This window comes from Neoarius graeffei, chromosome 12, assembly GCF_027579695.1.
Source record: "Neoarius graeffei isolate fNeoGra1 chromosome 12, fNeoGra1.pri, whole genome shotgun sequence".
Taxonomy (NCBI): domain Eukaryota; kingdom Metazoa; phylum Chordata; class Actinopteri; order Siluriformes; family Ariidae; genus Neoarius; species Neoarius graeffei.
In genome coordinates this window covers 1,662,484-1,678,393 of record NC_083580.1, presented here as the reverse complement: position 1 = coordinate 1,678,393, position 15,910 = coordinate 1,662,484, and the positions used below count along the sequence as shown (strand labels likewise).

The following is a 15,910-nucleotide window of genomic DNA, read 5'->3' as shown; positions in this document are numbered from 1 at the left end:
CATGTTCACCTTCCAAAACATGGAGGCGTGGTTTGGAGAGAATGGGCGGGGCGCGTGGCAGAGTTGTGGAGAGCTGTAGAGCGCGAGCTTCAGTGGGCGCGAAAAGTTTGGTGCGAGTCGCGTGCGCGTCTTCAGGGTGACGCGTTAGCATTTTAGCTGCTTTTTCCCTCAGAGCGCTGCAGTTCCGCTCCCTCCGCTCCGCTTTTCTCTCCGCTTCCTGAAGCGCATTTTAATTGTTGTTTTTAAACTGTATCGGCGATGATGAAGTTTGCTGTCACATAGTGGAATACCGGATAACGCCAGTTTTGTGATTTTTTATTTTTTATTTTTATTTTTGTGAGGGGGAAAATTTACCTCACAACACTCGCTGGCGGAAACTCGCTCGCTCTTGACGTTAAGCGCGTAAATCCTTGTCTTTTTATTTTATTTTTTTAAGTTCAGAATGTCGTTGTTCGGCAAAATCTTTCGTCTGCCGACTGACAAGAAGAAAGTGAAGCAGTACGAACACGTCCATCGGAACGTGAACCCGGCTGAGGTGTGGGAGATTGTGGGAGAGCTGGGTGATGGAGCTTTCGGGAAAGTTTATAAGGTGAGATTTTAGTTTAAAATTAACCTCAGTTATTTGGGTTAATAGATGAGAAATATTTTAAACTCTCCACAACACACACACACCCACACCAGTCTAACTGCATTGATGCGGTCATGAAGCCTTTCATCTACAAAATATGATCGCAATGCGTCCCGGTTGACCGGTTTGGACAGAAATGTCATATCGCGATACTTGGTTTTCACGATATTTCTAGTATGCGTGCACCATGCGTTCAAAATCCCCATGTAGACTGTGTGTTTAATATATTTAATTCTTACTATAATACACAAGAAAAGTCAAACCATTGCTAAAACTAATATAATACCAGGTGCTGCAGTATTGTTGGGAGTTTTAAATCTTTCTTACTATATAATTTATTAGCGAGACACACACTTTTTTTTTTTTTGCACGTTGTTCAAATCACCTGTTTATGACCATGAATAGCTTTATCGTCTCAGTGCCACACCCGAGTCACCAGAAGGTGTTAATTATTTTTTTTTATAACAGCAGCTCGGTGGCACGGTGGTGTAGTGGTTAGCGGTGTCGACTCACAGCAAGAAGGTCCGGGTTCGAGCCCCGGGGCCGGCGAGGGCCTTTCTGTGTGGAGTTTGCATGTTCTCCCCGTGTCTGCGTGGGTTTCCTCCGGGTGCTCCGGTTTCCCCCACAGTCCAAAGACATGCAGGTTAGGTTAACTGGTGACTCTAAATTGAGCGTAGGTGTGAATGTGAGTGTGAATGGTTGTCTGTGTCTATGTGTCAGCCCTGTGATGACCTGGCGACTTGTCCAGGGTGAACCCCGCCTTTCACCCGTAGTCAGCTGGGATAGGATCCAGCTTGCCTGCGACCCTGTAGAACAGGATAAAGCGGCTACAGATAATGAGATGAGATAACAGCAAAATATATATAAAGATGAGACATACTGTAAGTGATATTCATGTAAGCACTACTCCAATTTATATTGCAGTTACAAATGCGTAGCACAAAGCCCCATTAAAATGTAGGTAGTCAAGCTCAGTAAAATGTTGCCTTAGAAGATGTCAATAATCAGTTTTTTTTTTTGGTTTGTGTAACATTTGCCCACATGAGGAACCTTCTAGATCCTTACAGTAAACTTATGCTAAACGTTTGTATGCTTTCATCTGCTTCCCAGTGATGAAGCTAGTAGTGAACACCAAGTAATTCACAATGTCGGTGTAATTCACATTCGGCCACATCCGTACATCATCTTCATACTCTACAGCATTGCTGTACAGATCCACTCTGAACATTTTTATCTTTTCCGTGTACCTGACTTTGTCACTATTACTCAATTCGTGATATTTTTGCGAAAAATTACAGTTTGCCAATGTACTCTCCTCGGTCGGCATGGATGGTATCCCGCAAAGATGGCGGGGACAACAAAATCGGAGCGCATCATGGGAGATTTGTGACGTAAGCGCAGACAGTTTATACCATAATCAGGGTTTCCCCTAGAAAAACTGGAAAGAGTAGCCCCCCCCATAGCGAGGTGTGAAGAGGGGGGGTCTGAGGACATGGAAAAGTTTGCAATACAAGGATTCATTTTGTGGCTTCTGGTGACATCTAGAGCTGATTTTTACCATTTCAACATGTTGAGGAAAAGACTATATTTTACTTGATTGTACTGAATTCTCACCCTAAAAACAGGGAAAAAAAGCAGTCAATACAATACCCACTTGCGTCAGTGTACTGTTCCAAAGGAGACTGCAGTTTTTCACATCAAACAAAGTGAATGGTGATGCAACATGGCACAAATTGTTCAAAATACTGATCATTAAATTTTGGCAGTAGTGTGGAAATCGAGACGACTGCAGTCAGTACAATCTCTCTGAAACGATTAATTTATTTTATACCAGCAGATTGTTACATTCAAAAGCCGAAACATGCAGACATCACAGATCCATATAATTTACCTATGTATGTATGTATGTACTGTATGTATGTATTCTGCATGCCTCTCTGTGTGCGCATGCATATTCACTGCTTCAGATGGGTGAAATGCAGAAGAGGAATTTCGCTGTGCTTGAGTTTACATTAGATTAAAAAAAAATTAAGGCTTATTCTTCTTAATTTACCCACAAATGTATTTATTTCACTTGAAAAGTGTTTGGCAAACCAGCTACTGGATTTGGGACATGACAGCATCCTGAATTATTTAGTATTTGGGACTTGTAAATACACTGGAGATGCTAAAGGCAAACAAAAGTACAGATGCCTACCAATAGGCAGATTTCGTGCCTTCTAGAATGTTATGGAAAATTCCCGATAAAGAAAAATACCTTATGACAAAGGTAAGCTCAAATGTGGACTTGTAACAGTAATAAATAAGCCAGAGCTTAGAACTCGTGTATTTTATGGTGTTTAGCCGAGTCTACGTTATCAGTACATCACAAACATGCTGCTAGTCGAGCCAAGCATTAGGTCTAATAAAATATATTGCCTCCAGTGCCCACATCTGGATAGCTGCAGTTGCGATGACCTCACGTAAAAGCGACCACGATGCTGTGACCTTTTCATTCTGTTCACTTGTGCTTTGTTTGTTCAACAACATAATCTAATAGATTTGCCAAGGCAATCAGGAAAAATTCAAGAAGGAGCCCTGTGTCCCAAGACACGTTAAAATTCTGAATATGCTTTTTTTTTTGTGTAAAAAAATGCATGATTTTTGTGTTAACGCAATCCCTGGTCGGTCTAAATTGTAAGCGTTGTGGTGATGGTTTGATGGATAGTGGCATGGCAATAAGTTAAACGTAGTGGGGCAGCTATGCTATGACGCTTTAGGTGAAACCTTGCATAATGTGTTTAACGTTTATGGAAGTGTCAGAGTTAAAGCTGGAGCGAAGTTTTCTTACATCTTCAGGTCTTTGGCGTTTATGCTTCTTTTGCAGTTTCTCTATAACATAAGTTACATTTTCTGTCTTATTTTCAAAAGAGAGAATAAAGAGGGGCAGGTGAGAGAACAGGAACTAACTTGTTAGATTTAAATGTAACTATAAATGGATGAGAAGTGTCCATTTGCTGTGGTGTAAGAGGAATAAAATACTTGGACATGTTGTTCTTGGAAAGTAATCAATTTCAGGGTGGAAATGGTAACTCTGCTTCATCATCCCACCCTGAAATGAGCTGGAACTGAACAGAGCATGGTTCTGAAACATCACACAGAAATATAGAGGGACAGTACAGTCAGGTTAGGGAAGGGTGTGTCGAGGTAATCGGTGCATCTAATTTATCTGTTTTTAATCTGGTCAGATGGGTGGGGGGCAGAAAACAGCTGACTTGGCCATCACAGTAGTTGGACCAGATAAACTGCTGTAATAACCCGAGATCAGTCTGGATAATAACGCTGTCAACAGCAGGTCATTAAGTACATCATCATAGAGAAATTCAGACATGTTTCCCTCCCTGCAGCGTGATGGGTTTCTGGACAGGAGTAATGTTACAGAATATATATTTGTTAGTTTTACCCATCCTGCTAGCTGCTTGCTAGTCAGTGTGAGCTGACTCAGTGTTTTCTGCTCGGGTGGAGGAGCAGAGGAGTGGTATGACGTGATGTGAGTCAGTATGTTTACATGCACATCCAAATCGAGCTGCTGTCGGTAATCGAGCAAAGGGTCCCAGCAGGGGTGCCAGAAAAATCCAATCCTACATGCACACAAGGAAATCGAGCTATTGTGTGAGGTACATTGTGCACCCGAGCCACAAGTGGCGCTACACGCCCCATCGTGTTGGTACACTTCCGGTTGTCGTCATGAAGAGCTATTCAAGAGTGTAAACAAAGTTATCAGTTCCGTGTTCTCCATTGCACGTTTTTCTCCCGTCCATGAATTTTAATACATTCAACTCCTTAAGCTGAATGAGCATGAACTCCGTCTCCTCATTGCTCCAGAAGTGCACGTTTCTGCTCGCCATTTTCTCTTCTTCGTTTGTTCCTCCTGACCTCTTCTGCTGCTCACTACTACTGTTGTCATGCTGACCAAGGCTGTCGTGTTTCCCGCTTGTGGTCTCGTCACTCGTCACTTCCGGAAGGGGCAGTGCTGAAGTAAGTCGCTCGACTACGTAGCTTGATGGGGTATACATGCACTAAGGCCAAGTTTACATTAGACCGTATCTGTCTCGTTTTCTTCGCGGATGCACTGTCCGTTTACATTAAAACGCCGGGAAACGGGAATCCGCCAGGGTCCACGTATTCAATCCAGATCGTGTCTGGTCCGGTGCTGTGTAAATATTGAGAATACGCGGATACGCTGTGCTGAACTCTAGCTGGCGTCGTCATTGGACAACGTCACTGTGACCTCCACCTTCCTGATTCGCTGGCGTTGGTCATGTGACGCGACTGCTGAAAAACGGCGCGGACTTCCGCCTTGTATCACCTTTCTTTAAAGAGTATAAAAGTATGAAAATACTGCAAATACTGATGCAAATACTGCCCATTGTGTAGTTATGATTGTCTTTAGGCTTGCCATCCTTCCGCTTGCAAATGGTAAGTGACGCGCATGCCCGATATGCTCTAGGATCACACACACAGCGGCTCAATCCCGAATCACTGCTCGTGCACTTCACTCGCGCGCTCTGTGAGCTGCGCAGGGCCGGAGTGCACGCCCTCCAGAGGGCACTCGCTGTTCAGGGCGGAGTGATTTGGAGCGCAGGATGCCTGCGGAGCCGAGCGTATCCGTGTATTGGCGTTGCTGTGTGCACGCGAATCGTGTATTGGCGTTGCTGTGTGCACGCTAATCGTTTTAAAAACGTTAATCTGATGATCCGCTGATACGGTCTAATATAAACCCCACCTTAGTAGCTCGGCAAAAATCGCATAATCTAGGTCGTGTAGCTCGATTACGAGAAATCAAGTTCGGTTCAATTTCAGCCTAGCTAAGGTGTTTCCATGGCATTTAGAACTTCGATTTCAGTCGAGCAACGGCAGAAATTCGATTTTCTCTATGTGCATGTAAACACAGAGTGTTTTCTATTTTCTTTAAATCCTTACTCATTACAGACTGTGTCAGATCTGAAAAAAAAATCAATCACTGCACTTTAGTGGAAACAAAAGTTCAATTATGTATTATAGTGAATCTTTGTACCACTTCAATAAGCATCCTCCATTTTGTTCAACGCAAGTGTTCCAACGCTAAATTTAAGAATTTCAGGATTGCTGTTGGGGGGGATTCTTCCGTTTGCTAATTTTATGTCATGCTTTTCAGCTTTTCATCAGACTTACTCTCACAGGGGGGGAAAAAGAAAAGTCTTGTGGAGGTTTGATTTACCTGAGTAAAGTGCAAGTCTTCCAAAATACTGCTTAATTCAAGCGACAAAGTGCAGTTACTCAAGTTTACTCCCAGCCTGCCTTCGGATCAGTATCGGGAATTGGATGATGTGCAGGTTTTGTGGAATTGGTGCGTGGGTTTAGAAAGTATTTCCTGGTGTTGCTCCTGGACCTGTTTAGACCTGAGTGTAATTACAGCTTCAGAAATTCCTGGGAAGTTGGGGTGAGAGTTTGTGAATGGGATGAAAATCTCTGTGAGCTTCCTGTACTGTACCGAGATTCCTGATTGATCGTTTGGGAGGAAGACGATCAGCTTGTGGGTGTGGCGGTATGATAATTACATGGTCCAGTGTGACAGTCTTCACTCAAAAATGTTCATGGTATTTAAAGGTAATATTAAACCCCACAGTGACATGGTGTGTGTCAGTAGATTCAGTTATGGTGCTGTTTCAGTGTTTGGTAGTAACTTTTTATAGTCGAATAAACAAACCACATATCGTACCATGATGCCTGAAGATGTATCACAATATATAATTTAGCTAACAGACTGCAAGTAAAACGGTCACATTAAATCTGCAAATGGTTAACCGGAGTTGAACTGAAGTCGAACACTAAGTAGAATAACAACAATTTGTCATTTGCATCATTTATCATGAGATTAATTTTATATCATCGTTTCACCCAGCCCTAATTTTTTAATTGTAAAAAGATAAAGAAAATTAATCCTCCTCCAAAAAAATCTGAAGTTTTCATTTAGTATGTGGCTATGGTTAAATGTAATGTGGTTCACTTTAAGACATGTCTTGATGCTGTAATTAAACGTGCATTATTTATTTAGAATCTCGCCCCCAACAGGCGTCATCTGAGACGCAATATCGGTAAAAAAAATTTTTAAACTAGGTGGCTTGATTAGCATGGACTGATGAAATTTTCAGAATTGGGAACACACAGAACCAGGAACATGCAATGATGGAACATGCAGCTCATCGCAGAAGTTTTTTTTTTTTAAATTCCCCCGACGACACTTTTTTCTTCTTGCCATCAGCACGATGTTGTGTGTGAGACTCGTGCATCTCACTTGGATCTATTTTTTTTAATCATTCTAAACAAATGGATGAAGTGCACAGAGCAGCTGGATCATCTGCAAAAGATTCATAACCGGTCATGCTAGACTGTACAAGTGCTTGAGATGCAGCAACACATGGACTCCGATTTTGTCGTATTTGCACTTAATTTTTTTTTATTCTGATGACAGCATTCACATACACTTGGCTTTCTGTTTCTGTCTTCCTTTTCTCTGATGAAACAAATTCACACACTTCCCTAATGTGGCTGGAGCAGAGAGAGAGAGAGAGAGAGAGAGAGAGTAAACTGTTAAAAGGACAGTACAATTGACTGTCGAGGGTGAAACTACATGTCCGTGACAGAAGAAACAGGGTTAATCGCTGATCCTCAGCCGTGTTGGTCGACAGTGATAAGAAATTTTCACTGCGGGTGTGGGAGCTGAAACTGCAGCCATCTCCTCCTTTAACCTTCTTTAAGAACTTCAAGGTTTCCTCAGACGTGCAAGGAGAGCTTGGGTTTAACGTCGGCAATGTTGTGCTTTATTTTTCCTGCAAAAAGTAAACCATAATAAAATTCAGTCATTTTACATTTTTCTATAAAATACAATACTGCTAAAAACATTACTGTAATTTTTTGAATAACACAATTACAACTTCTACTAAAAATAAACTAATTCAAATCTAACAGTCTGATCAAATGTTTGCTGGTGAATATGAACACATTCTGAAACATTTAACATATGATGAGGCTAATGGTGCTCTATCTGTAGCGATGAAGAGAACTAGTTTCTCTTTTTATGTTAATTTACCTTTAGGGTTTTAACTAATTAACTAAGCTAATATTATTTTGATCAGAAATATATAAACAGATGGGTGGAGCCTATCCAAGTGGGCATGGTTCATGCAGGGTTTCATTAATACACACACATCAAAGCAGCAGCTATAATCTTTCCCTGCTGTAAAAAATGATTTTTTTTTTTTTAATATCCAAATTCTGCACAATATGATGCTATTTTTGTAAAAAGGGTTTCATCAGTGCTCGAAATTTAATTCGGCTCAGTGTAGTCGGTTTGGAAACTGAAAGCATGATGGCACTGATGTCAGTTTTAGCGCAATAGTTCCAAAGGCCTTTCTGTTATAGCTGTAAAATAACTACTAATGTGCCTATACATGTCCCAACACCAACTGGAACAGGAACACTGGCATTTTATTAACCCTTTGCTGGGATTACTGTCCGTTCCTTCTAGAGTTGATCACATTTTATAAAAAAAAAATTAAAAATCAAATTACTGGTTCGTTTTGAAAGTAAACTTTTGCATGTCTGTCTCACCTTTAAAATTTACTCTCATTCACTTTCCACACATTGTTTCTTCTGTTTTTTTTACTCTGTAGAATCACTGCATGTGGTACACTGTTGCTGTAATCATTGGTTACAGAGAATGAGTTGACAATTTTAGTACATTTTGCCAGAAATTAGAAACAGATACTGATGTGTAATTAATGGTCCAGGAAGCGTACCATGTTAACAACCCAAGCAACACTCCTGCATGTGTCTCCTGTTGAATCATGGGTTATGTTTCTTATTTTTAAATAATTGTACAGAAAAATACTTCTATACAGTTATGTTTTTAGTCATATAATTATGCAACTGTATCACGTTTCAGGATCTTCCTTCAGAATTGAGTCTTGGACACATTTTAATAATAAAATTAAAACCCACATTGTCCTTAGAAACACCATTTAGTCTCAGTCAATGGAAAAAATGAGTTATTTGCAAAATGTTTAAATGTTGTACAAGACTGCTCTGTTTTCAGCTTCCTTCATGACCTGAAAGTGTCATTACTTTAAAGTTTACACACTTAATCCATTATATAGTTAATCAGTTTGTTACCTAGCTAATATGTTTTTATCGCTAACCAGCGATGTGTATAAACTCCCTCAGTCATGTTACTATACAAAACATCGGCTAGCGCTTCACCTGGTATGCATTTCCTGTTGAATGTACTCACGAAGGAATAAGATTGACAAACTGGTGGTGTGTTGATCAGTGTGTAGTCCATGTAATGATGTTAGCGTGTTGTGGTTACAGATTGTGCACCATACAGGAAGTTTGTCAGCTCTCAGGGGAAGAAGATAAAAACCCATTTCAGTAGTTAGAGTTGAAAATTAAGAAACTGTGTCACGGTTGTTCGTCTGTGACTAAAGTTCATTCTCCATATTTACCATTTATAACATTAACCAGACAGAGAAGAAATACAAAAAAAAAAATTAAACCCTATCTGGACCAGAACACTAAAAATGATGTGGCCTCAAGCAAAATGGAGTTGAGACGCCATCACAGGTTACTGTCTGGTGAATTGTTGGAGTAATCCTGTAATTCATGGCAGCTGAGAGTCAGCAGCGTAGTTTAACAGTCTAGCAGTTCATTCTGAGTGGGTTTACACAAGTGTTCAAGCTAGTATCATTAACCAGGGTTGCCAGGTTTCAGCAAAACTTTCACCTCAACTACATCTCCAGGGTTCCCGCGGGGTTTTAAAAGGTAGTAAAAGGTAGTTAATTAAAATAGGCTAAATTATGGCCAGTAAAAAGTAGTAAAAGGTAGTAAACGTAATCTGACGTGGTAGTAAATTTTTTTGACCCCCATCCAACTGGGCCTATGTGTTTTCTAATTCGTTTAATTAACCTGCATGCCATAATATCCATAAATTACTACATTTGGGCGAATTTATTTTTATGTATCGAGGAGGACCGCAGTGAGGAGTTGGTGGCGCATGCGCATTGAATTCCAATAACGGTCGAATCCAGTATAAATTTATACCAGAGATTGTTTAGTACGAGACTGACTTTGTTTATACGGCTCTAGTCGAATCTATCTGTTGACCCAACTGGCGACATCTGCACGAGAATTAAACAATGGGGAAATGCAAATTTTCAGACCTCTGGCTGGAGGAACCTGATTTTAAAGACTGGCTAAAGGCGGTAGATGGCAATCGGCGAGAGGCGTTCATTGAAAAGTTGATCGAAGAAAAGGTCAAACAACTGAGGCACATGTAATGCGTTGTGTGCCTGGTACGTTGTGTGTGCGCGCGCACCTGGTGCGGTGTGTGCGCGCGCGCCTGGTGCGGTGTGTGCGCGCGCGCCTGGTGCGGTGTGTGCGCGCGCGCCTGGTGCGGTGTGTGCGCGCGCGCCTGGTGCGGTGTGTGCGCGCGCGCCTGGTGCGGTGTGTGCGCGCGCGCCTGGTGCGGTGTGTGCGCGCGCGCCTGGTGCGGTGTGTGCGCGCGCGCCTGGTGCGGTGTGTGCGCGCGCGCCTGGTGCGGTGTGTGCGCGCGCGCCTGGTGCGGTGTGTGCGCGCGCGCCTGGTGCGGTGTGTGCGCGCGCGCCTGGTGCGGTGTGTGCGCGCGCGCCTGGTGCGGTGTGTGCGCGCGCGCCTGGTGCGGTGTGTGCGCGCGCGCGCCTGGTGCGGTGTGTGCGCGCGCGCGCCTGGTGCGGTGTGTGCGCGCGCGCGCCTGGTGCGGTGTGTGCGCGCGCGCGCCTGGTGCGGTGTGTGCGCGCGCGCGCCTGGTGCGGTGTGTGCGCGCGCGCGCCTGGTGCGGTGTGTGCGCGCGCGCGCCTGGTGCGGTGTGCGCGCGCGCCTGGTGCGGTGTGCGCGCGCGCCTGGTGCGGTGTGCGCGCGCGCCTGGTGCGGTGTGCGCGCGCGCCTGGTGCGGTGTGCGCGCGCGCCTGGTGCGGTGTGCGCGCGCGCCTGGTGCGGTGTGCGCGCGCGCCTGGTGCGGTGTGCGCGCGCGCCTGGTGCGGTGTGCGCGCGCGCGCCTGGTGCGGTGTGCGTGCGCGCGCCTGGTGCGGTGTGCGTGCGCGCGCCTGGTGCGGTGCGCGCGCGCCTGGTGCGGTGCGCGCGCGCCTGGTGCGGTGTGCGTGCGCGCGCGCGCCTGGTACGTTGTGCGTGCGCGCGCGCACCTGGTGCGTTGTGTGCGCGCCATTTGAGGCATCCAAAATGTGATGAGCAAATCTGTTGAACTGTTCAAATGATTAAGATTAACCCTCTAAAACACTGATCTCTGGGAGGAAGGTGTTGACTCTGCCCACGGGCCTTCATGACTACAGGACTGGTGCAAATGACTATCTTAAGCAAACTTGGCAATGTGTTGAGAGACTGCCAAAATAGGGCTTGGGTTATGTGTGTTTTGTATCTTTAGGGTGTGTGTCTTCTCTTTGTCATGTGTGTGTGCACCCATGTGTGCGTGCGCCTGGTGCGCTTTGTGTGTGTGTGTGTGTGTGTGTGTGTGTGTGTGTGTGGGTTCGTGTTTGCCATTTGACCTGATTTAAATGTAATGAGTTGATGTACCTAAGCACATAAGATTTTTTGTGCAAATCTGTTCACCTGTTCAAAAGATTATTCCACAAACAAAAGGTTGGCCATCTTGAAAGTGTTGGCCGACAAAATGTAATCAGATCTTGTACCTAATGTGAAGTGTTGACACACAAGGTTTAGTGCAAATCTGTGTACCCGTTAAGAGGTTATGGGCCACAGTTTCACAGTTCAATAAAATTATAACTTATATGTGGAAGTTTGTTTTCTTTTATGCAAATATGCATTACTCCATGTGTAGCCCTAGCAATGGGAGGTTCTATTATGCGTCCAAAGGGAAAGAGTTACACTACCGGTACGTTCAGATTTTCTTTCTATCTTGTCTCATCAATCCAACTCTTTGGGTAGAGTTGTCACTAACTTATATGTAGCACATTCACTTGGACTAACACATACACTCAAAGATTACCTTGTTAAATTGTGAGAAAATGTCCAAATTGTCGCTGTGGTAGTAAAAAAAAATTGTGAAGGTAGTAAAAAGGTAGTAAATTCAACATAAAATATCTGTAGGAACCCTGAAAATCCACACAAAGGACCGGAAACAAGCCCAACACGATTTCATACAATGGGAAAAAAAAAAAAAAAAGACTTTTTCTCCCCCCCCTTCTTCTTTCTCATTTTTTATATATATATATAATACACACACACACACACACACACACACACACACACACACACAATGTATGCACGTGCCATATTCTCCCTTTATCTCTGTCTTTGTAATTGAAGTGTTTTTGTACATCATACACACATTGTCCACACTTGCTGCCATTTCCATTTGTGGAATTTTATTAGATTTAATTCTGCTCTAAAGCAAGATCTTTACTCGTCCTGTTCTCTTCTCCTGCCTTGAACAAAGGGTAGAGTGATTGATTTCTGCCCCATGGGCCTCGATTAGCATTCAGAACTCAGAATCTCAGAAATTTTGACTTCTGTTCCTTTGAGCTACACGCAGGGGTGGGGAAAAAACATGCACCTCCATGTTTGAGTTTTATTAGCAACAAACAAGCCACCAAACTATATTTTTATTTGAGTCAGTGTTTTAGATTTAGCAAGAGAGTGTCTGTTTGAACGTTTTTCTCACGAGATAATTCTTATTTCAGTGAAATTTAAATATATGGAGTTGTAATTGAGGGCTCGCTGAAGGTGAACATTTGATAAACGGCTGATATAAACGTTGACGCTCTGCATCACATGAACCTGTACAGGTGATCCATTTGTAATGTTTATTTTAATTACCTCTAACCTGCTGTGAACCTGTTTAAAAAAAAATCACCCAACAAATATTTATTATTAATTTACTCGACTGTATTAAATGTAGGCTTGACCTTGTTCCTGTGTGTGTGTGTGTGTGTGTGTGTGAGAGTGTCAGATGTGTCTCAGGTTTGATCTAGAAGTACTTCCTGTTTGCTTTTCTTCCTTTTTCTTTTTTTGACCCAGGGAGAGGCTTCTGTGTTTGCGCAGATGTTTTCCCTTTGGATCCACTGTTTAGTCTGACGCTCATCTACAACTACAAGCCACACTGGTTTAAAAAAACAACAACTCCTGAAACATTGTTTTTAAATGTGTTCTTTAGTACCTGGGTTTGCACGTTAATAACTAATGTAATTTGTTCCGAGTCAGTAATTTCTTGTTCATGTTTATTACAAAATATTGAATAACAATAAGATTGTTTTATTTTTGGTAACCTGTATGAAATTTTTTTTAAATGCATCACCTTATCACTGTTTCTTTTATAATAAGTAAATGTAATTATTGTAATAGTAAAAGTAATTTAGCTATAGTAGTGCACATGACATTAAAAATATAAAAATGTTAAATTAAGTGTATGTCTGCACAGTATGCTTCCAAATAAGCACTTTTTAAAAAACTTAATAAGGAGACTATTTTAGTGCCGTGTATTGTTTTGTTTTTAGGTTCTGAAGATTTATGTCGCTTGCCCCTATCTGCAGTTTAGTCTTTTTGCACTTTAATGCAGGGTTTCACAGGGTGTAGAGTTTCTCTTCCTTTTGAACTCTGGTTAAGAAATTTGTCTGTAATGCTGAAACTAAAATTGCTTAGATGAGTTGTCTGTGAAGGTAAAAGGAACCTCTCTCAGCTCAGTGCGAACGGAAATGAGCTTCATGTGGGGGTAAATTTCACAACCCTCAATTCCTCCCCCCTTTCTCTAGCAGCAGTGAGTGAGTGGAAGGTGTGGCTTTCACACAGCTTTATGATTCTCACGTGGACTCAAGGTGCAAATGATGGGTTTCTGTCCTCCAGATTGTTCTGAATTTGTTTCTCAAGTAGTCCAGACTTCATAAATTTACACACCATGTGTGTAAACAGAAAGGGAGGAGAGACCACTGATGCTTTCAGGAAGTGAATTCCTGAGTTGTGACTCCTCCTTGATCTTAAGATTTTATTTCTAGCAAAAAATATCGGCTTCCATTCAACTGCAGTTGGGCAGTACGACAAAAAAAATCAAATCGCAATACGTCAGGACATTTCTACCATTTCTAAGATGTATGATGTTTCACAATATACAGGTTCTCTAATGTCTGTGAAAAATAATTTCTTTAAAACTGAAAGCAAAAAATACCCAATCCTAATAACTGCAATAAATTCTATATATTAAATAAAATTAATTTCTTTACATTTTTACCATTTTAAAGATTGTTTAAAACCTTTCATCAAATCACCTGCATCCAGTTAGTTTCTCTAATAATTAAATAATTATTAAAAAATTTTTTTTATTCGTCCTATGTCTATCATACCAAGTGGACTTTTAGTTAATTTCCATAATCTGGCAACAAGGGGAAGTATGCAGCCTTCTGTTTCAGACACCTGAAAGTGAGTGGACTTTTAGCCAGACATAAACGTGTTTCTTATCCCTTGTTTCCTGTTCTTGCACTTCTTTCTCATGTCTCAGAACGTAAGGAATACTTTTAAAGATAAGCTGCAAAGAAAGATGCAAGTTTTTTTTTTATGAAAATAAGCTAACATGAACAAACTTAAACCCAGGACTAGAGAGGTGGTGACCTCATTGTCATCCGGAGCAGAATGAGGAAATCTCAGGTTTTTCAGAATCTGTTTAAACGTGTGTGTGTGAAGTCATTCAGTGTATTAAGGTCGAGAATTTGTAAATGAGATGCTAGGTGTTTCCATTTTAACGCAGACGACCACTCCCTCCAAATCAGTTGTATTTAATTTCTAGAGCGTGACGATGACATTGTTGTCAAAATGACATCCCTCATCCTTTGTAGTAGAGCTGGGCGATATAAATCCGATTTTCGATTTTAATCGATTCCCCCCCCCCCCCCCCCCCACTAAAAATCAAACTACAGATGACAAAGAAATGGTTCAAAACAAGTTTAACCTTTATTTTGTTTTCACTTAACTTTCCCCTTTGGGATTAAAGTGCAACCAGAAACCAAAAAGAAGCCAAAAAACAAACTTGTAGATGAGAACATCGTGATAGCATCTGCCTTCCACCGTGCCCCATTCTTATCATAAGGCACACAGTTCGAAAATGTGTCAGGGATGATTGCTTGTTTTACTTTGGATGGTGTGCTAGTGCTGCGGCTGTTTTCATTCCGCTGGGAGCAGCACTTCTCCCACTCCGCTGCGTGCTTCTGTTTAAGGTGTTGGAATAAATTTGTTGTGCTGTGTCCTTTAGAAGCAACCGTTTTCAAACCCACCTTACAACGAGGACTTGTTTGGTCTGCGTCCGACGCCACAAAACCGAACCAATTCCAGATCACGGAGGAAGTTACTCCTTTCTTGGGCACAAGTTGCGGCTTTCCCCCCAATCACTGCCATGTTGTTTGTGTGTGTCTATGGTAAGCGCACGGGAGGAGGGCTATAGCGTCAGTGCCCGATCTGTTCTGCACATGCACAGAGGGGAGCGTCGGTGGTGGAAGTTAAAACTGAGAGAAAACCGATTTTCATAAAAACACATCGTCCTTAACTGTAAATTCGAATTAATCGATTTATCGCCCAGCTCTACTTTGTAGAAATGTTTCACAAGTAGTGTGGTGGTTGTGTGTAAATATGGATCTCCTGTTGCGTTTAGGTTTTTGACCTGTTGCTACGGCAATACGAGAGATGCCTGAAAATGATGCTTTTCTACCGTTTCTGTAAAAGCAGCGATCAGATGGATTGTGAATGAAAGTCTGCCAATTCACTGATGTTAACCTTCATATGTTTTTGAAGTGTTGCTGATGCAGTGTCACAGGGAAGTGCTATCTACCGCCTTCTGCATACATGAGCTGACATCCACGCATGATTGGCTGGTGACTGACAGTGGATAGAGTATGTCCCCTCCACCAGATTTTGCTCACTTTTAGTGCTCCTGCTACACTCTACCACTCCACCAACAACATGACTGTATCGAGTTTGAAGAAAACTAACCTTAAAAGTTGACCGAGGTTCTTCTGCTTGTTTGTTCTAATATTTGTTCTGCTGATTTTTGTCGTTGCGATCTTATACAGGTCAAGTTGAGTTCAGCGACATGACTTTCGCATCATCTGCGGAAAATTCCCGTTACACTTTCAGTAGGGTTTTTTTTTTGTGTGTGTTGAACTCAAAAGGAGTGGTGTGAAATGAAGTAGGTGTGTCCCAGGGTTCCTCTTT

The 15,910-nt window shown here is 42.3% G+C and overlaps 1 protein-coding gene across 1 annotated transcript in view; it reads left to right on the top strand.

The window, feature by feature from the left end:
- Nucleotides 1-92: 92 nt before the first annotated feature.
- Nucleotides 93-15,910, top strand: part of stk10 (serine/threonine kinase 10) — an 80,018-nt gene continuing 64,200 nt past the window's right edge. The window contains exon 1 of the mRNA XM_060935310.1: nt 93-589. Coding sequence (XP_060791293.1) covers nt 443-589 — 147 coding nt within the window. The 5' untranslated portion in view covers nt 93-442. The remainder of the gene's footprint in view (nt 590-15,910) is intronic.